The 25856-nt window shown below is 38.1% G+C and overlaps 1 protein-coding gene across 5 annotated transcripts in view; it reads right to left on the reverse strand.

Moving 5' to 3' along the window:
• Positions 1-207: 207 nt before the first annotated feature.
• LOC133298491 (uncharacterized) overlaps positions 208-25856 on the reverse strand; it is a 59041-nt gene continuing 33392 nt past the window's right edge. For 4 of the 5 annotated variants that reach the window (XM_061497786.1, XM_061497789.1, XM_061497787.1 and 1 more), the window contains 4 exons: positions 17007-17186; positions 1499-1987; positions 1232-1306; positions 208-567 (listed from right to left, as the gene is read on the reverse strand). In XM_061497786.1, coding sequence (XP_061353770.1) covers positions 563-567; positions 1232-1306; positions 1499-1987; positions 17007-17186 — 749 coding nt within the window. In that variant the 3' untranslated portion in view covers positions 208-562. The remainder of the gene's footprint in view (positions 568-1231; positions 1307-1498; positions 1988-17006; positions 17187-25856) is intronic. The other variant, XM_061497788.1, reaches the window with a different exon arrangement.

Raw genomic sequence — 25856 nt, forward strand, 5'->3', positions numbered from 1 at the left:
TATATTGTTCACACTTTTGTATCTTCACATAAAATTAATTGTGCTAAATCAATAGATTGAAGAAACAATTTTTTAAAATATCAAAGGAGATATTTCGCGTATTTTTTTAATAAAACTCAATTCAAAACACACACACCCTCTCCTAAGTTTTGAAATCACTTAAAATAACACAGAGTACTGGCACAATTCAATGCTAAAAAATGGAGAAATATACATTAATATCAACATCACCTTTATTCCAAAGGATCGGCTAAAACATTATATAAGCCCTTGGATTAAATTTAAAATATTTAATAAATACAAAATCTAATTTCGACCTTTGAAAGTGTGACTCCAAAGTATATTAGAATTTCTCGTAAAATTGGCCTAAGAAATCATCACAGTTCCTTGGAGTCTTTGATTCCTACATAGTATTATTTATTAAGACCATGCAAATCCTTCCAAATCTCATTTCCCATCACTATAGAATGAGGTTAGTGAACTCCTCCTATACACATACACATGTTCACCGAAGAGTTGTAGTTTCAAAATCTGTCGAACTTCTAAACTCTATGTACAAAAATCAACCTGCAGGCAAGATAAGCAACAATTATTATTATGTGAATGACCAAAGCAATTTCATATTTTGTCCCTATGTGTGCGTAATGAGACCATAGCAGAGGCCTGAAGCAGCTCTTTTTTTATTTTTGTTATTTATTTATTCTTGTTATTTATTTATTCATTCTTGCCTTATAGCAGCTGGCTTTATTATTTATGTCAGTTTCAATAATAAATTGATTCCACAATCAGATGACAAAAGAAAAGAAGATAACTCAAAAGTCATTGATAACTATATATTGATCATCCGTATTCACTTTCTAAGTCATTATAAATCAAGCCTAATGACATGGTATACAACCTATTACTTTAGGAATTAATGTTTCTCACGTTGCAGGAGATAATTTTATCTCCTACACAAATAAAAATGTGTGAAGTCCGTATTTTTCTTTTTCTCTATTCTCTTCACATGACCCCACATAGGACCCACGCACTTTTATATGTGTAGGAGATCAAATTATCTCCTATAACATAAGAAACATTAATCCCATTATTTTATCGTCCACAATAATATTAGTGTAAGCAAAGCATCACCGGGGAATTATGGAAGGACTCTCTCTCTGTGTCTGCGAAGAGGATTTTTTTTTTTTTTTTTTGGGGGGGGGGGGGGGGGGGGGGTGTGTTGGTTTGTTACCTTGTTCTCCTCTTTCGAGAAAGTTTTCATCGGCAGTAGCCAGGTAGGGACACCTTGGATAGCTCTCCATTATATCTAACAAAAAAAAAAAACTATTACAAGAATATACTTCCATAATTTCATGCACAAAATTAGAAACTAGGCTTTAACAATCAACATGAAGCATAACTTGACCGGCATTTACTCATTGCCATCAGGAAAGAAACTCACTAATGAGAGCAGAAGCAAGCAAGCATACAGATGCAATGATGAGGAGAGAGGACATACCAGAACTAAGAGAAAAATCAGCAGTCAGATCTGAAAGGCTGAGATTTCCAGAAATCTGCCCCAAAACTCCAAATGAAGAAATGTCGGGGTCCAGGAGTGCCCCATTCATAGGATGAGAGTTTGAGTCTACACCATTGCACGATGCAACCGATGCATCACCAATAGTTGGGCATGCCTCCAGGACAGTGCCATCAGAGCCAAAAATGTAAGGAGAACTGCCTGGATATCCAGGTTCTGATTTGATCATTCCCCCATTAATTCCTTGTATCATCAAACCCATGCTTGAGCTTTGAGTTGAAAGCATTGGAGGGCTGTCAATCCTATTGCTATGAGCAGACATCTCAACCACAGCATTCATACTAGAGCGGAGTGATGACCAACCATTATTAAACACATTATGTAGATTGGAATCAACAGTATGTTGCATATTTTCTGGCTTCATAGCTGCTCTGGCAAGCTCAGCAGCATAGCACGATCGATTCTGGGCTACTGTTACATAAAGTGATGAGTGTAGCAAAATTACAAAAATAATTCAATTCAGTCAAACATATAATAACAGCCAGGGCTCTAATCAAAATCCACCTATTATGCTAGCTTATAAAGAGAAAAAGCGAAAAAGAAGTCCACACATTTACTTTCTAAACAATTGCAGCAAAGGGTACGTAAAGGGAAATGATAGAAACTCAATTACGAAGGCCCATAAACATGCTGATTGAAAGAAACCCAATTACGAAGGCCCATGCTGAGTCAGCAAAGAATATTCCATAGTTTGTTATGGGGATCCATAGTTTGTTACGGGGAAATCAGTTGTGGGAAGGGTGTGAATCATCGCAGGGGCCGAAGTAGTTAAATAGGGGAATTAAGGGGCAAGCTGGAATCTTGGATATTGCTTGGACTTGGGACTTGGGAGAGAGTAGAGACTCTCTAATTGCTCTACACTATCTTTCTTTTTACTGTAATTTTCCCTTTTCTGCATTAAAGTTTCACAAGTAATTGTAGGCTCTTTCATCACTGTAACTTTGTTTCTTTCAAGCCTGAACCATATCTTGTAATTTTATGTCATTGAAATACAAGATTCTAACATTTATTTCCCAATTTCTGTTTTATTGTGAGTTGATTTGTTTGGACTTAATTGAAAGAAATATTTGTGTATTATAAAACTGTGTTATCTGTACAAGAGTTCTCTGTTTAAAGAGAATAAAAAAATCTAATGGGCTAAGCCCAAATACTAACTATTACAAAATAATAAAATAATTCTATTATTTACAATACTCCCCCTCAAGCTGAGAAATGGATATTTATCATTCTCAGCTTGTTAGTAAGCTCTTGAAACCTATCATTAGGTAGTCAAGACATCAGCCAACTGACAACTAGACGGAATATATGGAGTAGTGATTAATCCGCTATCTAGTTTCTCCTTGATGAAGTGGCGATCAATCTCAATATGTTTGGTGCGGTCATGTTAGACTGGATTGCGAGCTATACAGATAGTTGACTTGTTATCACAAAGTAACTCCATAGACCCTTTACATCTCACATTTAGATCATCTAGAATGATTTTCAGCCATAATAACTCACAGATACCTTGAGCCATGGCTCGAAATTCTGCTTCTGCACTCGACCTAGCAACCAAATTTTGCTTTTTACTTCTCCATGTTATGAGATTTCCACAGAGAAACATACAATAGCCTGAGGTAGACCGTCGGTCAGTCACGGATCCAGCATAATCTGCGTCTGTATACACTTCTAAGGATAAGTTTCCTCCTCTCTGGAATAATAGTCCTCTGCCAGGTGTGCCTTTTAGATATTGAAGAATCCTATCCACAGCCTGCAAATGTTTTTCCCTCGGATCATGCATGATATGACTAACAATACTAACTGCATAAGCTAGATCAGGTCTAGTGTGAGCCAGGTATATCAATCTCCCCACTATACGTTGGTACTGTCCTTTGTCAACCGGAGGACTCTCATTCTCACTCCCTAGTTTGTGATTATGCTCAATTGGAGTACTGGAAGGTTTACACTCAAGTTTACCTGCTTCCTTAAGGAGATCAAGAACATACTTCCGTTGACAAATAAAGATCCCTTGCTGTGAATGAGCAACTTCTATCCCAAGAAAATATCTCAATTTTCCAAGGTCTTCAACTTCAAATTCAGCAGTCAATCTTTCTTGTAGAGCATGCTTCTCATCTATATCATCCCCTGTTATAATAATGTCATCAACATAAACAAGAAGGATAGTGAGCTTACCTTCTTGAGACTGTTTAAAGAAAAGTGTATGATCTCCTGGACTTTGTCTGTACCCCAATGAAAGCATAACCTTCGTAAATCTTCCAAACCAAGCACACGAGGATTGCTTCAAGCCATACAATGCCTTCTTTAACCTGCAAACTTTGTTTTCTCCATTTGTGGAGTTAAATCCTGGTGGAATCTCCATGTAAACCTCTTCTTCTAATTCGCCATTGAGGAAGGCATTTTTCACATCAAATTGTCTCAAATCCCAATTAGAATGAGCAGCAAGGGACAATAGAACTTTTACAGTGTTCATTTTGGCCATTGGAGCAAATGATTCTTCGTAATCAATGACATAGGTTTGTGTGTATCCCTTGGCAACCAGTCGAGCTTTATACCTTTCAAGAGTCCCATCAGAATTATATTTCAGAGTATACACCCATCTGCATCCTACTGCCTTTTTTCCATTTGGCATGTCAACGACTTCCCATGTATTATTCTTCTCCAATGCATTCATCTCATCATTCATGGCTTGAACCCAATTTTCATCCTTTAATGCTTCATGTACTGATTTCGGGATTGAAATGGAGTCAAGTGCTGTAATAAAGCTTCTATGTTGCATACAGAGATTCTTAGAGGAGACAAAATGAGAAATAGGGTGTTGGGTACAAGACCTTTTCCCTTTTCTTACAGCAATGGATAAGTCAACAGAATTAATATCAGGCTCAGGAACAAAAGAAGTAGTGTTTTCAGTACTTACCAGCGGTTCAGGCGACTGCAGTTGCTGGTGGGGCAGTGTGGGTTGTTTCTTCCTATGGTAAAATAGTTCAGGTGTCCCAGCTTTGCGTACTTTCTGTCGATCAATTGGAGGCATGTCACAAGAGGAATCAGATGAATTTTCAGCCGTATCAACTAAGTCTTCCTTCTCATTGTCATATGGTGTAACCATTGGGGTAAGAGATGATGGAGGTAATGGAAGGGGAGACTCAGACTCAAAGAAAATGGAAGGAGCTTCAATATTGTTCTCCCCCTGAAGCTGAGGAGGTAGAAAGTATGACTCAGATTCATGGAAGCTAACATCCATAGACACAAAGAATTTACGACTCGGAGGATGATAACACTTGTATCCTTTCTTGTTGGGAGCATAACCAAGGAAGACATACTTAAGGGCTCTAGGCTCTAATTTACTCCGATGCTGTTTATGAACATGGACAAAGACAATGCATCCAAAGACACGAGACTGGAGACTCTGCATAATTGGAACAGAAGGAAAAAAAGAGGTCATGAGATCAATCGGACTTACATGGCCAAGGATTCTGGAAGGTAAGCGGTTGATCAAATAGGTTGCAGTTAATACAGCTTCTCCCCAATAAGAGTTGGGCACAGATGCCTGAAACAATAATGCCTCTGGTGACTTCAAGCAAATGTCTATTTTTCCGTTCAGCAACCCCATTTTGTTGAGGGGTATCCACACATGTGAGTTCATGAACCATTCCTTTGTCTTTAATAAACTGAGAAAGATGTTGATTAACATATTCGGTACCATTATCTAATCCCAAGCGTTTGATACGTTTACCAAACTGAGTTTCAATCATATAATAAAACTGGATAAACAACTGTGTTACTTCTGCCTTATCTTTCATCAAGAAGATCCATGTAGTCCGAGTATAATCATCAATAAAAGAACAAACCACTTAGCACCAGAAACATTAGGTACCTTAGAAGGTCCCCAAACATCAGTATGAATAATGGTTGTTGAGATATATAGTCTCACATTGGTTGTATGTGCAACTAATGTGGAGTTTATAAGACCTTGGGCACTCCCACCCTTTGAGCTAGTTTTTGGGGTGGTGTATACCAAGGTTCTTTACATGGTATCAGAGCCTCGCTGCCCCCCACTTTCTCTTGTGGCGTTTCTTAGCATAGGTAGGCTGGGCCTGTTGCATTTTCCACTCTTCAAGCCCAATGGGCTCTCGTGTGAGGGGACGTGTTGAGATATATAGTCCCACATTGGTTGTATCTGCAACTAATGTGGAGTTTATAAGGCCTTGGGCACTCCCACCCTATGAGCTATCTTTTGGGGTGGTGTATCCCAAGGTTCTTTACAATGGTAAAAGGTTCAACACTTTTTATTTCAATAGAAGGAAACGATACATGATGATGTTTTGCAAATTGACAGACATCACAATTAAAAGATTCAACTGACTGCGACACAAACAAGGACGGAAACATAGACTTAAATAAACTAAAAGAAGGATGACCCAAGCGCTTGTGATGAAGCCAAATAAGAGAATCTGAAAGAGGCTGACGAGTCATGAAAGTCTGATCCCTGGTACCTTCTGCAGCAAAATCTGGAACCAGATAATACAACCCATCCTGCTCCTTAGCAACTCCAATCGTCTTCCCCGTGGCGAGATCCTAAAAATCACAATGAGTAGGAAAAAATGTTACAGTGCAATTCAAATCTGTAGTAAGCTTATGAATAGAAAGGAGATTAGTAGATAGGCGAGGAACATGGAGAGCATTCTTGAGACACAAGGAGGGTTGGATTTTAATATTGCCAGAACCTGCAACTGATGTGTGTGATCCATCAGCTACGGCTATAGTACGGGGACCAAAAGTAGGATTATAAGAAAAAGATCATTGCAGCAAGTCATATGATTAGTAGCACCAGAATCCACAATCCATGAAGATTTGAAATCAATACAAGAAGCAATAAAAGAATGAGTGCATGAGTTCTTACCAGTCATGGCCAAAGTGTGGAACCAATGCCTTTACGAAAAGAATATAAAGGTTCAACGATTTCGATGATAACAAACAAGCATGGAAAGAAAGCTTCAAGGTGCAACCATCAAAAAGAAGTTTAAACAAGATCAAGACTCAAGCTTCAAGAGAAGTCTCTAAGTCCAAACTCAGAGTAATATACTGTAGGACTTAGGATTATTTGTAAATTGATTCCTTACAAGAACGAAACTCAAATTATTTTTCAAATACATGCATAAAATCATCGTTTGACATTCAAATATATTCTTAACATGAAAACATAGTTTTCAATGTTCATAAAATGTTTAAACAATATTTGAAAATAATGTGAATCAAGAGAAAACCATTTTAGGGCGAAAACCAACCTTTCAACAGGTTGGTAATCGATTACCCAACAATGGTAATCGATTACCCTTCATGGTAATCGATTACCCACTCACTGGTAATCGATTACCTACTGTACAGAAGACAAAATAACGGCTATAAAACAGCTAGTTTGCGAAAATGAGTAGGAAAAAGGCCATGGGGCCCTCTATAAATAGAGACTATTGTTCCCATTGATGGGACACACTTCTTGATCATTATTACTCATTAATTCTCATCCTATTTGCATTATTCTTGTCTTCTTGATCATAAATTCCATTTGAGCTTTATTCTAGTAAGAGTGTCATATTCCATTGTTCTTCAACTTGTGTTATTTGTACTTTGAGAGTACTTAGCCATTATTAAACACCTTCCTTGATTACTTGAGTAGCTAGGGGAGTGAACCCTACACAGTTGAAAGGTCACTAAATTCCTCAGAAAATTTGGAGTGAAAAAGTGTAAGGCATCAAGAGCCCGAAGTCTTGAAAGGTTGTAGTGGTTTGTCAAGCACCCTCAAACTTGATAGTTAGTGAAAAGAATTGATCGAGCGGCTTCAGTCTGGACATAGGTCACGGTGGTGGTGACCGAACCAGGATACATCTAGTTTGCAATTTCTTTATCCTTAATCTCTTTATTTAAGTATCAAAATTGCATTTTAGATTGTCTTTATATATTCACTTGCTCACTTCGTTGATCACTACACTAAGATTTTTCCTTATTAAATCACTTCATTGAAGAAATAATCTTAAGGAGGTACTTTGCGAAAAGATTTTGTAAAACTCAATTCACCCCCCCCCCCTCTTGAGTATTGCAGCCACTTGTCCAACACAAAGTACCAGTACCAGAAGGTTTATTGAGAGAGTCATATACGGACCTGAGCCGTTCCAATTCCTCACGACGAACAGTAGTAAACTCACCAGGCATCTGTGTCTCATTCACAGGAGGAATGTCTGAAAGGGTCAAGAAGGATTGACCACGTCTCACATCCTCACGTGAGGATGGCTTACCAAGCTTCTCTAAAACCTGCTGCCTCCCATGAAGACGGTAGCAAACATCTTTTGTGTGTCTTGGTCTTTTACAATAATTGCACCAACGCCCCTCTTTGTTGGGCTTAAAGGAAGAAGACCCCTGAGGTGACTTAGCTGAGATCATAGCAGACTCGTCAGAAGTAGTTGAAGTAGTGACTTTAGATGAGATGATGACAGATCCTTTAGACAACTTAGTATCCATCATGACATTCCTACGACTTTCTTCACCTCTGACAGTATGAAAAACTTCAGAAAGAGAAGGTAATTTTTCCTTACTAAGGATTTGAACCCAAATAGGGTCATATTCTGAATTAAGGCCACAAAGAAAGTCAAAGATCCGATGTCGTTCAACAGAGGAAGCCAGAGTGGCTGCATCCTTGCTGCACTCCATCTTCAAACTCTGATACTGATCTAGCTCAGTCCATAAACCATTCAGATTTCCATAATTTTCAGTTACAGATAAAAAGCCCTGCTTGGCAGAAAAAATCTTATTCCTCAGATCATAGCGGGTGGCAGCATCTTGTTTCATTGAATAGGTCCGATGAAGAATATTCCAGATCTCAAGAGCAGTAGGTAAGAACATGTAATGTTGACTAACCTCAGGAGTCATAGAGTTCCATAGCCACGTCATAATAAGAGAGTCTTCATCATCCCAATCAGCAAATTTTGGATCTGTTTTGGCAGTAGCAGGTCCTTCAAGATGAGCAATCTTACGACGCCCTTTGAGAATTGTACGAACCAACTGAGACCACTGCAAATAATTTTTTCCATTGAGACGATAATTCTGATGGAGAGCAATTAGATCATTTGGACTAAGAGAAGCCATAGAGGGTTTAACAGGTGACTGATTGATCAGATTATCTTCAACGTCAGACATAAAATTTGTTTAAAAACTGACTGATCGGAACAATAAAGGTCCAATGTCGCTGGAATAGTAACCAGGAGGTCGGAACAGTAACATAGAAGGCAGAAACAGTAACGAAGAAGGCCTGAGCAGTAACAGAAAAGAAGAAACGTCGTGGGAAGGCTACAACGGAGTCAAAATCCCAAGATAATCACAGATCCACACTCAGAAGGAAGAGGCGAGTTGGTCTGTGCTGGCCGCGCGTGAAGAGGGTGTCCCACGCGCCATTGCAGCTCCGGGAACAACACGTCTATTCCACGCGCGTGAGAGCGCGTCTGATCAGATCTCCAGGTGGGACCTGGACAGAAGAGGTCGCCTCGTCGTGGCGGTCACAACTGTGGGTGGATCGCCGGAGATAGTGGTCAACGGCGGTCTACAGTGGTATTTCAACGATAACAGTGATCGGAGCGTCGACGATGATCCTCTCGGTCCAAAAGGTCCCCGAAAATATTTTCCGATGGCGGCTAATGGCAGCGAGAGGCAAAAAATAAGGATTCCTCCTTTAAAGGTGTAGATGCAGAAGCAGAGCTCTCAGAATCGAGAGCTCTGATACCAAATTGAAAGAAATATTTGTGTATTATAAAACTGTGTTATCTGTACAAGAGTTCTCTATTTAAAGAGAATAAAAAGACTTAATGGGCTAAGCCCAAATACTAACTATTACAAAATAATAAAATAATAAAATAATTCTATTATTTACAATAGACTTGGTAGGGTTCTATCAATTGATATCAAAGCTTTCCAATCCAGGGGGGCTTTGAACCATATCAATCAGAAAAGAAAAGAAAAAGAGAAAAAAAAAATTATAAAATAAAGATTCCTATATTTTTCAGGGAAGAAACTTGGGGATGGTTGATTCAAGTTGAGCAGTACTTTGAGGAAAAGGGAATTCCGGCTACTGAAAAACCATCGAAAGTTAGGAAGGCGTTCACGGGTCAACTCGGAGCTGGTACCGATATTGGATTTGGTATAATCCTCATGCTAGTCGGTGAACCATTTTAAAAGCATTCTTCAAGGAATTCCAACCGGAGGTTTGTTTGGAGGATGACAAGGCCGATTCAGAGCATGAAATTTTGAACTCTGTTGTAGATTCGGAGGTAGAAAGGACGCTACTGAAAGAGAAGGAAGGAAGGGAGAATGAAGCAGAAAAGAAAATTTGCAAAAGAGAAGAGAAAAAAATCGTGGAAGAAATTTTAGTAGGACAAGAAGAGGGGCACGCCATAAAATTGCAAAGAAAGATGGGATTGGGCTCGTGAACGTGAAGGAAGTTCCGGAAAAGGTTGTGGCGTCGCCACAACCGCTAGCGAAGGTGAACCAACCACCACAGTTACAGGAGCAATCAGATGCGAGCTATTATAACGAGGACGGCGGAATTTCGCGGAGCAGTTATGTGCGGATAAGGCAGCAAAAAGCGCAAACAAACTCCAATGAGAAGCACACTAGGTCAGGGAGAAGATTAGAAAAATTGAGCCATGTTGTTAGCAATACTCTCAAAATGCTCTAAACCCAAACCAATGGTAACTCTATTATGTCAGAATAATGGGCTTGCAAATCCATAATTAAGCCCAGACTAAAGGGCAAGTAAATTCTGGTCCCTATCCAGCAGACCACAACACCCCTCTTTCCATCAACGTGATAAGATTGCTCCTTTGCTGCACACAAACCCTGTTCGACCATACTCAAATCAGTGTCTTCTACTTATACAACGATGGAGAGCCTCAAAAAAATGATTTGTTACCTGAATAAGATAAGGAGTGGTTGTTGGAGTTGTTGAAGCAACTCAATGTTTTGGACTACGTGAAAAAAATAGTTGAAGTCGTGAAGGAGTAATGGCACCAATTAATATTCAGAAAAATAACAATCAGTATTTCAGTGAGTAATAGATCGACGAACTATTAAACAACAATTAATCTCTTATATTGGATAATAAGCAACTGAGGATATAATCCTCTTACAACTCCAGCAAGAAACAGTAACAGAATTCTCACTACGCTATTAGGACTCTGTCCTTTACAATAATGCAATACAGAAAAATAACTAACACTCCATGACTGACATACTCATGCTCATCCAAATACAGACTCAATTTCCCACACTGAACCACCAAGTTCAGGTGCTACCACTACTCACAAATTCCTCTCCCCTTTTTCCTTCTCACCGTACCCACTTATTCCCTACTCCCTTGCTCCTTCCCCCACATGGCCCTCTCCATTCACAGCCTGCCACGTATCTTGTTTAATAACCGATTCCTTTTGCTTGTTGTTTGTGTTTCCTGCCTCACAGCTTCTCTTCTCATTTGGGCTTGGCACTTCCACATTACTCTTCTCACCACTTGGTCTGTTGTTGCTATTATTTGGGCTGCTGTCATTTGGGCTGCTGTTACTGTCGTCAACTTCATTTAGCCTTTTGCCATCAGCTTGGATTGCTTTCATACCTCCCTCCACTTGAGTCCTTGTTGTCCTGCGTGTATAATATTTATTAAAACGCCTTAGGGGCCCATCAATACTCCCCCCCTGGAAGAATCACCTTGTCCTCAAGGTGGAATAAAGGAAACTGCTGTTTGAAATGTTCCAGCTCCTCCCAAGTGCAGTCACAGTCAGGAAGTGTTTCCCATTGCACCAACAACTCCACCTTCCCATTCAGCAAACGTCTGGAATTAAGGACAGCCACTGGTTGAACACTCAACTCCAAGGTATCACTCAACGACTTGGGTAATGGCAGGACGGTCACCTCTGATTGAACAGCCCTCTTAAGCTGAGAAACATGGAATACAAGATGAACCTTTGAATATGAAGGGAGCTCTAACCGATAAGCTACTGCTCCAACCCGTTCTAACACCGTAAAAGGTCCATAGAAACGGGGACTTAATTTTTGATTGATCCTTTTAGCCAAGGAACGCATCTTATAAGGTTGTAAATTGGAGCTCTCTGCGTTTCTGATCTGCTTGGAACTTCATGCGTTGCTGAGCACGATTCAAATTCTGCCTGAGATCATCCACCACAGCGTCCCTAGCCATCAGCCATTGATCCAGCGCATCGACCTGAGTTCCACCCTTTTCAAAACGGAATAAAGAAGGAGGATCCTGCCCATACACAGCCTTAAAAGGGGTCATGCCAATGGACCTGTTATAAGATGTGTTGAACCAGAATTCAGCCCACGATACCCACTTGGCCCAACCACGAGGATGCCCATTAATAAAACATCTCAGATATGTCTCAAGCGTCCTGTTTACCACCTCGGATTGCCCGTCAGTCTGAGGATGATAAGAGGAACTGAAACGTAATTTAGTACCTGACAATCTGAATAACTCCTTCCAAAAATGCTCATGAACACCCGATCTCTATCCGATACAATAGATCGTGGGAAACCATGTAAACGGACAATTTCTCTCACAAATAACTCTGCAATATCCTGAGCATGATAGGGGTGACTCAATGTTACAAAATGAGCATATTTTGTCATCCTATCCACCACTACCATAATGGTATCCACTCTCTGAGATTTGGGCAAACCCCCAATAAAGTCCATTGATACATCCTCCCATGCTTTTTCCGGCACTGGTAGTGGTTGCAATAAGCCCGCAGGCAACAGTCCTTCATATTTCTGCTGCTGGCAAGTGCCACACTGCCGTACAAAATCTGCCACTCTCTTACGTATGCCTTTCCAATAGAAGACAGCAGCAATGCGTTTGTAAGTGCGCAGTTCACCCGAGTGTCCCCCTAGAGGAGAAGAATGAAACTCAGATAATATTGCAGGAATTCGGGTTGAATTTTTGGGCAGCACCAGCCTATTCTTGAACCACAAACAACCTCTCAGCACATGGTAACCCATATGAGATTGAGGATTCTGCAAGACCTCGGTTATGATTTTTTTTGTGGCTAAATCATACAACACCTCATCTGCAATGTCATGCAGATCTGGGCTATTAACCAAGGTCAGTTCCTTGCAGGCCATTACCCTGGATAAGGCATCCGCAGCCTTATTTTCCAGTCCCGGCTTAAACTGTATTTCAAAGTCAAACCCCATCAACTTGGCAATCCATTTCTGCTAGCCCTCTGCTATCAATCACTGCTCAGTCAAGTACTTGAGACTACGTTGATCGGTCCTAATGATGAAATGACCTCCCAACAAATAATGCCGCCATTTGTGGACGGCAAACACTATAGCCTTCAACTCTCTCTCATACACAGACAGTTTCTTAGCTTGTTCAGAAAATGCCTGACTCAAAAATGCGATAGGACGCCCTTTTTGCATAAGGACAGCTCCCATGCCAATGCCCGACGCATCAGTTTCCACGACAAATGTCTCCTCAAAGTTGGGTAAAGCCAATGTAGGTAACTTCACCATTTCAGCCTTCCAACAACTCGAAAGCCTTTTGGGCCTCTTCCCCCCACAAAAAACAATCATTCCGCAACAATTGCGTGAGGGGCTTAGCTATATGACCATAGCTTTTCACAAATCTCCTGTAATACCCCGTAAGCCCCCAAAAACCCCTTAGCTCCTTTAAATTACGAGGCACATGCCACAATTGGACAACTTGTAATTTTTGCGGGTCTGTCTTGACTCCTTCCTTGGATACCACATGACCCAAATACTCCAACTCCTCTTGGCCGAAACTACACTTTTTGTAATTTGCAAACAATTTATGTTGCTTCAGTGTATCCAGCACTACCCGGAGATGACAAGCATGTTGCTGCTCATCCTGGCTATAGACCAATATATCATCAAAAAAGACCAAGATGAACTTACGCAAGTGAGGCTTAAAAATGGTATTCATCAACGATTGGAAGGTTGACGGGGCATTCTTTAACCCAAATGGCATTACGAGATACTCAGTTAAATCAAACTATTTTGACTTATCAGTTATCCTTATTAAATTATTTAAGTGGGAAGAGAACCATGGTAGACCCACGGAACCTTGCCAGTCTACCCTGTGACCCGGGAAACCCTTCCAGTCACAAACAAATCACATTGGCCATAATCAATTCACATCTTCCTAGTATGCACACCTCTTCCCAAAGTTGCTACTAATATCCCGGGAAACCCTGTCAGACACCACTTTGGGAAGAACGGATACAATCTTTTTCACATCGGACGCATAAAGCCCAAAAGTTATGTTCATCACCTTGGGAGGTACCGTCCCAAAGCTATCTTCTCACTATTAAATTATTACAATCACATACAACTAGGAAAAATTCAATATTGTCTAAATTACCATAATTGGAATATTTATTCTTTAAGTATTATCATTGTTGAGGGAGAGAATCATAATTTTTCAAATCTCTATAATTTTCCAACATCTATAAAAATTAAGGTCCAAACCATATCAATTATACATCATCATGATTTTCCAACATCTATCATATCGATTATCTCTCATCGTAGTTTTTCTAATTTATTTAAGAATATCATAACTCAAAATCCAACATCTATCACAGAAAGCCCAAATCCACTCATCATATCAATTATCATAATTTTCCAAGGTATCATAATTTTCACAATTATTCAATAGCATCTGTATCACACATAAGTGGCACATAATTAATCTTCCGAAAATACCATAATCATAATTTTCAAAAATTTGAATCATAATTCTTGGGGTTAAAACCCAATAAAATTTCTAATAAAATTCATATGTAATTACCCTACGATCAACTAAAGGTTAGGACTATATATAATAAATTTCATATACAACTAATATATTATTTCCTAAAGGTTAACAAAATATCTTATAAAATTAATTTATTAAACCTAAAGGATTAGGACAAACATACCAAATTTCACATAAAATATAATCTAAAAAAATACTTAGGGATTATGATTACATATAATAAATTTCAAACAAAATTATAACCTAAGAGCACCTAAAGATTAGGATTACATATACCAAAATTCATATCAATATAACCTATGACTCTCTAGGGATTAGGATTACCTGGTCTCCGTTTTCGCTAACTTCTAAAGGGAATAATTTGATGCAGAGAACCGGTTGCTAATCAGAAAAATATAAAAATTGAATATAATTAAAATAAACTTTTTGGAGTGAGAAGAGAGAAAGTAGTAGAGGAGAAATGTTGAAGAGTGAATTGGTTTAGTTAGGCTAGGCCACTATTTATAGTTGAAGTTTTGGGTTCGGATATGGGTTTCGTGCATTTATTTCTTTATTCTTCATTCATGTATCTGGCTCAGATTTTGGCTTTACACACTATTTTATTCTTAATTTCTTTATGACTCAGAATACAACTAACTTATTTGCTAACTCAAGGCTGACTCATGATTGACACATCATATCTAATCAAATTACCAATCAAACATTACTAATCAAACATTAATACATAAATCATCAATCAATTAATAAATCAATTAATCATAATTTATCATCTATATATATATATATATATATATATATATATATATATATATATATAGATAGATATATACAGATATATTAATTTTATTATTAATAACCTAGAGTATTACAAAGTATCAAAATTATTTTCCAATAGCACTCATATCGCACAAAACAATTTTATCAAAGGTAAAATTAACATTATACTTTGTTATCTATCACCATAAAATTTATATATATATATTATTACTACTAATTTATAGTTTATTATTATTATTATTATTATTATTTTATTAAAAAAATATGGGGTATTACAGATACCATGTAAAGAACCAATTCAACCCAAAAGCTTAAGCTGTTGGGTGAGGCTATATTAATGGTTTTATATATCTCAACAGACTACCCGTCTTGAAGAAGAAACCCAATTTGATGGGTACAAGGATCATCTGAAGCTTTGATACCATTTTGATGAAACTCAAACTACTCACAGCAAGAATAACAATTAATAGTAAAATAACACTTCTATTAACAACAATACAGGAGACATAAACCAAAAGAGGGCACAATGACACTACAATGACATTGTAATTGACCAACAGTCTACCTGTCTTGAAGAAGAAAATACTAGAAGATAACCTAGAACTCCAGCTACTAAGCAATGCTTGCAGCAAATTACCAGCAGCTGAGCACCATGCCTAAGAGCTACTATTCTCCCACTTAATCTGTTGAGATATATAGTCCCACATTGGTTGTATGTGCAACTAATGTGGAGTTTATAAGATCTTGGGCACTCCCACCCTTTGAGCTAGCTTTTGGGGTGGTATATCCCAAGGTTCTTTACATGGTATCAAAGCCTCGTCGCCCCCCACTTTCTCTTGTGGCGTTTCTTAGCACAGGTAGGCTGGGCCTGTTGCATTGTCCACGCTTCAAGCTCAAAGGGCTTTCGTGTGAGGGGGCGTGTTGAGATATATAGTCCCACATTGGTTGCATGTGCAACTAATGTGGAGTTTATAAGATCTTGGGCACTCCCACTCTTTGAGCTAGCTTTTGGGGTGATGTATCCCAAGGTTCTTTACATAATCAATACTCAATACCCCCTATCACACTACACACACTCCTTTTATTCTAACTTAGAATATTCTAGAGCTTTCCTTATTAACTAATTATTTCCATTACAGGCCCATGGACCCATCACTCTACACTATCCTTTTACTGTAATTTTCCCTTTCAGCATTACAGTTTCACAAGTAATTGTAGGCTCTTTAATCACTGTAATTCTGTTTTATTTCCCTTTCCTGAACCATACCTTGTAATTTTCTGTCATTGAAATACAAGATTCTAGCATTTATTTCGCAATTTCTGTGTTATTGTGAGTTGACATGTTTGGACTAGGAAGGGTTCTATCAGGAAACTTCACACAAAAATCAACGCAGTTAAAAAAAAAAATGCTCTTCAATGGGTCACTGCAAGAAGATAAGCAATGACGCCTAGTTAGCTACAATTTTTTGAGACACGATAAAATGCAGTCTGTAACCAAGAGACCAATCTTTGGAGTTGCAATATAATGGAATGGAAATACTCAATTTGAGACAAGATAAGCTAGAAAGCTTAAAACTATAAACACTGTAATTTGAGCTTCCACCTCCTCCACTTTTGGGACAGTTCATAAATGGTAAACCCAACCAACTTTCTCCAGTTCAACCAGGATATTATGCAATGTTGAAAGGGAGGGTTGGCTGAATATGAGAAAATGAATTAATGAGCCTGACATGCCCATCAAATGAAAGACTTCAAAAAAGCTGGAAAACAAACAAAAAATTTCACTCAAAAGGGATTGAAACAATGTCAATGGAAGTAATCTGGACTTACATGCAGGAATATGTGAACCATTAGTGTTAGGTAGCGATGCAACTGCAGTTGGGTTTAGCTGACTTAGCTCAGCATGTTCCTTCAGCAACCTGTTGAACTCTGTTATTTGCTCCTTCAACATCAACCTTAAATAATAAGCCTTGAAGAATTCTTGATTTTCTTCTTCAAGTTTCTGCCAAACTGAAACAGATAAAACTAAATCATGGCTGACAAAGTGACTATTAACTTTTGACTAAAATACCTAATTCGCAGCACTAAGGAGAAATTTAAACAGCAGCTAAAGATCAAAACCAAATCTAACGCCAATGACAAAAAACACTCTGCTAGGTGAACATTGGAAACCTAGTTATATGAAAGTTCAGTGCCCATGCATGAAATTTCTAATTTCAGAGCAGCTAACAATTATGACGTGTAGTTACAAATTGAAAAGCACCCAAATTTCTTCTTATTTTATAATAAGTTACTTATCCTTCATATAAGGGAACTGTACTTATTAAGCCATGGTATCTACAAACTAATAATGGCAAGCGCAAATAAGCTGAAAACTTAAAAGACAAGAACAAGAATGTGAGAACACGTAAATATGAATCAAAATTTACAGGGAGGAAGTTAAGGAAAGTTTCTATGCCAAGCATGCATTTTCAGAACTGTTTAATTTCAGAGAGAAAACTTGTCCGTATGTTTTGGTTACATGACAAGAGGGCAAGCCTGCAGGTAAAGCTGCTCCTTATAACTGAAAGGTCGCATGTTTGGATCTCATAAAAGCATATATACAAATACAAAATAGTAAGGTTGTGTACAAGGATTGTCCTCGCCTTACTCTCGCTAGTCAGTGTTTAATGGGAAGTGATTTTTGGTTTTGATTACATGATGGGGTTGTGATTATATTACAAGAGATACAATGAGCTATTGGAAAACCTAGATTTTGATTTTGACACTACCTTAGTACCTTTACACTTTCCTATTTACACAATATTTTACACTATTAGAACACAGTATTGCACTATTTTCAACACTTCCCCTAAAGCTTACTAAGCTTTAAAGCAAGCTAGTTACAAATATGACCCCTTTGAAAATGAAAATTAACCAAATATCATAATATGGGCTCCATGAAACATGGCTAGAAAGGAAAATCTAGAGACATCAGATAGATCAACATTACAAGAAAGGCAATTCAGCAAAATGTTGTGATGATCAATCAGCTCTTTTTGCCGGATTATTGCTGATGTAATCATACAAAGCTAATTTTTCAGGAATTTTAGACCAAGCTTCTGATAAACTTTGATTTTTGGTTAGCTCATCGCCAACTCTCTGATATTTTTCTTGCCAGAAATATCCCTGATCCCATTGATAACTAGTGGGACCAAATAATTCAATCGGGATAGTTGTTGAACCATACCACATTTCCAACAACAAAAGTTGCGAAAAAGACACCTAAAAAGCTGATTGAAATTATGCATCCCAAGTAAGAGAATTCGCGGGAATGACCATCCACAATATGTCCTAGCAAACAATTATACACAAGCTAAACTTCTCCAAGTTCATCAAAAACAACATTTATAAGCTCCAAACCACGAGAAAACTTAGTCAAAAACAACATTTATAAGCTGTAAACCACTAGAAAACTTAGGAGACCTATAAAGGAAAATTGAAATTGAGGTTGGTGTGCATCACGATCAGAATTGCTTGCTTGACTCATAAGTGCGATAGTAGAAATCACCATTGTTACGATTCATAATAGGAGGCTACGAAAAATCACAACAAATTCATTCATCACTCTACGAGGGCAAAGTAGATAGGGCCGACCGCATCTAGCGCAGAAGTTGAAGCCAAAATGTATATCTTGGACATAGATTGAGGCTAGACTGCATATCTAGGACAAAGACTAACAGGACCAGGAAGATGCCCCTCCATGTTATGTTAGAATTGGAAAGGAAACAAATGAATGTATAAATCCAAAAAGAAGACATTAACCCTATTATGTTTCCAAACAATTGCCTAATGTGAAACATTGAAAAAAGAACAAGAATTTCATCTATCCTTGCCTCTCTTCTCGTATGCATCTGATGCTAGCTTTCTACGAAGCTGCATCTTTCTTTGGGGATGGCTTGGAAATAAAGGCTTTCATCCCCAAAGACGTCCTCGACAACGTCCTTCCAGCCTTTGCAGGTATCCTTCGACTTCAGCATTGGTTTTGCAGCTTCCTTAAGCTTTTCAGCCAATGTTGTTACAATGTAGTGTCTACGTAGAAACGGTAGGGGTGAGCAGAAACGATTAACATAAACGAAACGTAAGAGTTTACTACATACCAAAAAAATATATATCCAACATATACAAAACCAAAACACACCAATACATTAAAGTCATCACAAATTTAAGTCCAAACACTAAAGGAAATAAAAATTAAGTTCAATCTTAGTAATCATAATACATATTAAAATCAAAACACCAAGGTAATAAAATTGTAAAAGAGATCAACATCTCTAATTTAAATCATTGGAGTCAAAGTCAATATCATCTTCTTCATCCCTTCCCCCACTAATAAATTCACCAATAAAATTGGGAATTTCCAAATCATTCAAGTTAGCCATCACAAAAACATTATTCATTGTCTCCAGCTTCAAATCATAGTAGTTAAATGCGGATTGCGGGCTGTTGCAGCAACTCCCGGAACACGCTATAGCGCTATAGCGGGTTGCGGTTGCGGAAATAGCGAAATAAGATAAGCTAGATATACCACACATATATGTTAAAAATAAAGATATTAAGAATAATTCATCAATACAAATAACATAACAAATTATCAAGAATTAAAGAAAAAAAACCATAATAAAAAATAAAATAAAAGGAAATTAGATATAAAAACCATAATAAAAAATAAAATAAAAGGAAATTAGATATCAAAGACAGAATAAAACAGAGTTACAAAAATCTTAATAAAAAAAAAACCATCAAAAAAATAATTTAAAGGTTATTTGTGGTTTTTTTTTTTTTAAAAAAAGAGAGTTTAAAACCAAAATAAATACTTACAAACCAAAAACGAGAAAGGAGAGAGTTAAAATACGTTTTGCACTCTCACCAAAAAAAAAAAAAATACGTTTTGCATGAGCAGAGTTTTGTGAAAAAAAAATACACAGGTCAGCTTACAAGAAAAAAGAGAGAGAGAGAAAAGAGTTTAAAAAAAGAAGAGTACAAAGTAGAAAAGAAAAAGAAGAAAACGGAAAGAACTCAAAATAGAGAAAGTCGTCGCCGGTCACCATTCACCGTTTGCCGGAAGTGGAACAGCTGGCCGCTATTGTTCGCTGCTGGTGCAGCTGGTCGCTATTGTTTGCTGCTGTTCGCTGCTGTCTAGTGTTTTTTTTTTTTCATTGTTTGATGTATAAGAGAGAGAGAGAGTGCAGAGTAAGTTAAAAATAAGGGCTAAAAGACAATTTAACCTTTATAAAAAAGACTGGAGGGTCATTATACAAAGGGCAAAAAAACGAAATTTGATTTTTTTTTTTGTAGCGACGCAATTGCACCGCAATTGACCGCAATTTTCCCTCAAAAGCAGACGCTACAGCCGCTTCCATAAACCATTGTGTCGCATGGTGGGTTGTAGCGGATGGTCTCCGCGATCCGCAACAGAAACGCGATTGCGCGCAATAGCACCGCTATTAACTAATGCGCTTCAAATGATTTCTTTTCATTGTGGGGACCTAAATAAATACAAGAAAATAATTTAATACTAGACTAATATCATATTTTTGAAATGAAATGCAATTCATATTACAATTAGATCATCTCAAAAGCACTCCAATTCCGCTTACATCCAAAGGAACTACATGTCAAGCTAAGCACACGAATAGCTAATTTTTGGGGCTCTGGAACTACATCTCAAAAGCACTCTTGGTTTCAACTCCATCCATAGCAAAGGTAGTCCTAAAAAGACCTCTACAATGCTTGAATTCCTCAAGTTGCTCATCAATCTTTTTTTCTACAGTTGTATCCGCCACCATCCTTTTTATACAATCATGTCGTCCAACCTTCATAATCAACTTCAAATGTAGGAGAATAATGTTGTTTTGGGTTAAGGTAATAGCCAGCAACATACAAAGGCCTATGGAGTTGCCTCTCCCATCATGCATCAATGACATCCCAAATAGGTTGATAACTAAAAAAATGAAAAGATAACAATTGAATTAATTTTGAGTTTAAAATGTCTAAAACTTTGAATTAAACAAATTAATTGATAACTTACAATGTAGGTTTTTTTTTTAAATCCTCTTCAATTTTCTTCTTGGCACGATCCATTGCCTTATAAATGGAGCCCATGGCTGCATCATCTAAATCAACCAACTGAAACATTGAAATAAAAGGAAGTGCTCCTATCAAACAAATCTCAACCCTTTTCCAAAAGTGTTTGTCCATCACTACATTTTCAATGAGCTGTCCATCCGTTGACTTTGTATATTTTCTATTCTTGACCAACCTCCTCTTCCACTTCATCAATCATCTTAAAAAATCTTGTCAGCTGTTTTGGTGGTGTGAGATGCATCAATGGACTTAAAAAAAACACAATTCCCGTAGAAGCTATGCACACAAAAATTGATTATTGTTCTTCTTTTATCAGTTTATCCATCAATCATTATTGTGCATCTAGTTTTCTTCCATAGAGCCTTATGTGTTTCAACAACCGCCATTTTCATATCATATTTTTGCTTCAAATATTTTACTCTACACTCATGATAAGATGGTGGCTTGAAACCCGGTCCATGCTTAGCAATTGATTACACATCTTTTTGAAATCATCGCTATTCAGAAATATTGAAAGGAATTCCATTGTTATACATAGCAGTACAAATGTTAAGACATGCCTCCTCCCTCAAGTTCTTCTTCAATATGGTGTTGAGGGATACAGGAGTAGATGTTCTACTTTTCTTGAAAATATTAGAGCCACCACTAACAGCTTTTTCTTCTACTTCTTGTGCATTGTGCTCCAAATTTTTTTTTCAATGGTTTTCCTTGTTGTGCTCTAGTAGGAAGATTCAACATCTCTATTTTTACTTCATCTAGTACCGATATACATGGTTCAACAACTTTAGATGTTCCTGCCAAATGGTGCTTCACACGAAAAACTCCAGCAAACATTACTTTGGGAGAGTACTTGCATTTAAGTTTTTTTATTCCCGGAACTTCAATTGAATGCTTCCATGCAGGATCTAACCTATTTCCAAGAGCATTTCTAGCCCATCTTTCCTCCCCAAGAGTAGTGTTACTTACTGTAGAAAATCAGAATTCAAATTCAAATATTTTTCCGTTTTTATTTATTAGGAATAATTAAGATTAATTAGAATTGATTGTTTTTATTTCCTATTAGTTAGGATTAATTGTAATTAATTAGAATTAATTGTGATTAGGTTTAGTGAGTCATAGCTGAGTCATTCTTAAGATTGTGATTAGGTTTGGCGAGTCATAGCTGAGTTATGCTTAACTATTTTTTCTTGTATAAATACTCCTCATTCCTCATGTAATTATTCAATATCTATATACTGAAAACCTTTTTCAATATGGTATCAGAGCAGGTTGGTGCTGAGAAAACTCAGCCACCACAACCACCTTCAAACCGGCGGCACAACGCCGGAAAACTCAACCTCTAACCATTATTAAGGTTATTTTCCCTTCCTACAAAGTCCCAAGAGCAAAGTAAGGCTACCAATCACTGTAGAAGGAAAAATCCCAGCTTTCCACCGCCGTAAGCCACCGTCAGCAGTCGTCGGAAAATTTTTCCGGCGACATTTCTGACCAAGATCTGCACCATTCGAAACAGAAGGAGCCGATCTACAAGTTTCAAGAAGGACCATCGGATTCTGCTGAGCCACGCGCCCCCACGCGCTAGAGAAAGGACGAAGCGTCAGCCCTACGCGTTACTACACGCAGCCATGTTGATTGAAAGTAAATTTCCATCCAGCAATGTTGCTCAACAAGGTATAGCGTTCCATGTTGATAATAGTAGTCGATGGATTCTTGATTCAGGGGCTTCAGATCATATGACAGGTAATGCAACCTTATTTTGTTCTTATATCCCTTACTATCAACAATCGCGAATAAGAACAGCAGATGGCAGCTTCTCTACAATTGCTGGAAAAGGATCCATTAAACTTTCTGAACACATTACTTTGAACTCAGTCCTTCATGTTCCCTCTCTTACTTGTAACCTTATCTCTATCAGCAAACTTACATCTGAGTTACATTGTGTTGCCAAGTTTTCTGTCAATACTTGTGTTTTCCAGGAACAGGACTCGGGGCTGATGATTGGCAGTGCTAGAGAGGAAGAAGGACTTTATTATTTAGAAAAAGATTCTTGTGAAGGAAAAAATTTTGTGAACCACTCGGTATGTTTGTCTGATGATTGTAATGATGCTTTGTTGTGGCATCGTCGGTTAGGACACCCAAATTTCATTTATCTTCAGAAGTTGTTCCCAAGCTTATTTATCAATAAAAATCCCAGTTCTTTTTCTTGTGATATTTGTCAGCTTGCAAAACATTCTCGTGTCTCTTATCCTCCTAGAGTCCATCATGATTCTTCTCCATTTACCTTGATTCATAGTGATATATGGGGTCCAGCCCGTGAAAAAAATATTTCTGGTGCTCGTTGGTTTATAACTTTCATAGATGATCACTCTAGGGTATGTTGGGTATACCTTCTAAAGGATAAGTCTGACGCTGCATCCATTTTTAAAAACTTTCATGCTATGGTTCAAACTCAGTTCCAGACCTATCCAAATTCTTCGAACTGACAATGGTACTGAATATTTTAATTCTGTTCTTGGAAACTATCCCAGCCAGCATGGTATTCTTCATCAAAGTTCTTGTCCTAACACCCCTCAACAAAATGGGGTGGCTGAAAGAAAAAATAGACATCTCCTTGAAGTTGCTCGAGCTCTTATGTTTACCATGCATGTCCCTAAATATTTGTGGGGGGAAGCTGTCTTGACTGCAGCATACCTCATCAATCGGATGCCTTCTCGTGTCCTAAATTTTCAATCTCCTTTATCTTGTCTTACCCATACCTTTCCTTCTTTCCGAGCTCATTCTTCCCTTCCTCCTAAGTTGTTTGGCTGTGTGGCTTTTGTACATGTTCCTCCCCATCAAAGGTCCAAGCTCGATCTTAAGTCCATTAAATGTGTCTTCATAGGATATCCTCGTAACCAAAAGGGCTACAAGTGTTACTCATCTTCACTTCGTAAGGTCTTTGTTTCTATGGATGTCACATTTGATGAAGATAAGTCTTGGAAACCAAATGATTTTGTTGTTTTGCCTTTGCCGTTGGAGACAGGGGGAGTCATTATGCAAAAGACAGGGGGAGTTAATGTGTCAGATAATGGAGATCCTCCCGGGAAATGGGGAAAGTTTTACAGCAGGAGAGAATCACCTCAGGAGCCTCTAGACTGCCAGGATTCTGACTCGAGTCTTAGTTCCAGCAACACTGATACAGCCAACCTAGATGTGCCTATTGCTCTCCGAAAAGGTACTAGATCTTGTACTGCTCATCCTATTTCTCATCATATCACATATGAAAAGTTGTCCCCAGGTTTTTGTGCTTTCAACACTATGTTAGACAGTACAAAAATACCAAAAAATATCCAAGAAGCACTTGATGATCCAAAATGGAGGAATGCAGTCTTTGAAGAAATGGATGCACTCAACAAAAATGGAACTTGGGAGTCTGTAGCATTACCCAGAGGAAAGAAAACAATAGGTTGCAAGTGGGTGTTCACAATAAAGTTTAATGCAGATAACAGCATCAACAAGTATAAGGCCAGACTGGTTGCTAAGGGATCACTCAAACTCATGGGATAGACTATCAAGAGACATTTGCCCCTGTTGCCAAGCTTAATACTATCCGAGTTCTTTTATCACTTGCTGCAAATCTTGGTTGGCCCTTGCAACAATTAGATGTAAAGAATGCTTTCTTGAATGGTGATCTACATGAAGAAGTTTATATGGATCCACCACCTGGTTTTGAAAATGGAGACGATTCAGTATGCAAGTTGAAAAAGTCTCTCTATGGTCTTAAACAATCTCCTAGAGAGTGGTTTGAGAAGTTTACTCAAGCTGTTAAGGGAAGAGGATTCCTCCAAGCTCAGACTGATCACACTTTATTTTTAAAACACTCTAATGGTGGTAAAATTGCTATTCTCATTGTTTATGTTGATGACATAATTGTCACAGGTAATGATTGCGAGGAGATAAGCTCTTTGAAGAAATGTTTAGCTAATCAGTTTGAACCGAAGGATCTTGGATCTCTCAAATATTTCCTAGGCATGGAAGTTGCTCGAAGTAAGGCAGGAATATCTTTAACTCAGAAGAAATATATTCTAGACTTGTTACAAGAATCAGGAATGCTTGGGTGCAAGCCAGCAGAGACTCCAGTTGAACCCAATATTAAATTGGGAATCGAAGATGGGAAAGAAGTTGACAAAGAGCAGTATCAGAGATTGGTGGGGAAGTTGATCTACTTATCTCACACTCGGCCTGATATTGCATTTACAGTTAGCATGGTTAGTCAATTCATGCATTCTCCTAAGGAAAAACACCTGAGTGCAGTGTATAGAATTCTGAAGTACCTCAAAAACACCCCTGGTCGAGGATTGTTCTTTAAAAGGGGACACAAGAGGATGATTGAAATATATACAGATGCAGATTAGGCTGGCTCTGCATTGGACCGAAGATCCACTTCAGGATATTGCACCTATATTTGGGGAAATCTTGTGACCTGGAGAAGTAAGAAACAAACAGTTGTTGCCCGAAGCAGTGCAGAAGCAGAATTTCGGGCTCTAGCCCATGGTATTTGTGAAGGAATTTGGT

Source organism: Gastrolobium bilobum, unplaced genomic scaffold (assembly GCF_033153095.1).
Source record: "Gastrolobium bilobum isolate Gb01-03AN ecotype WA unplaced genomic scaffold, APGP_CSIRO_Gbil_v1 utg18211, whole genome shotgun sequence".
In the NCBI taxonomy this organism is placed as follows: domain Eukaryota; kingdom Viridiplantae; phylum Streptophyta; class Magnoliopsida; order Fabales; family Fabaceae; genus Gastrolobium; species Gastrolobium bilobum.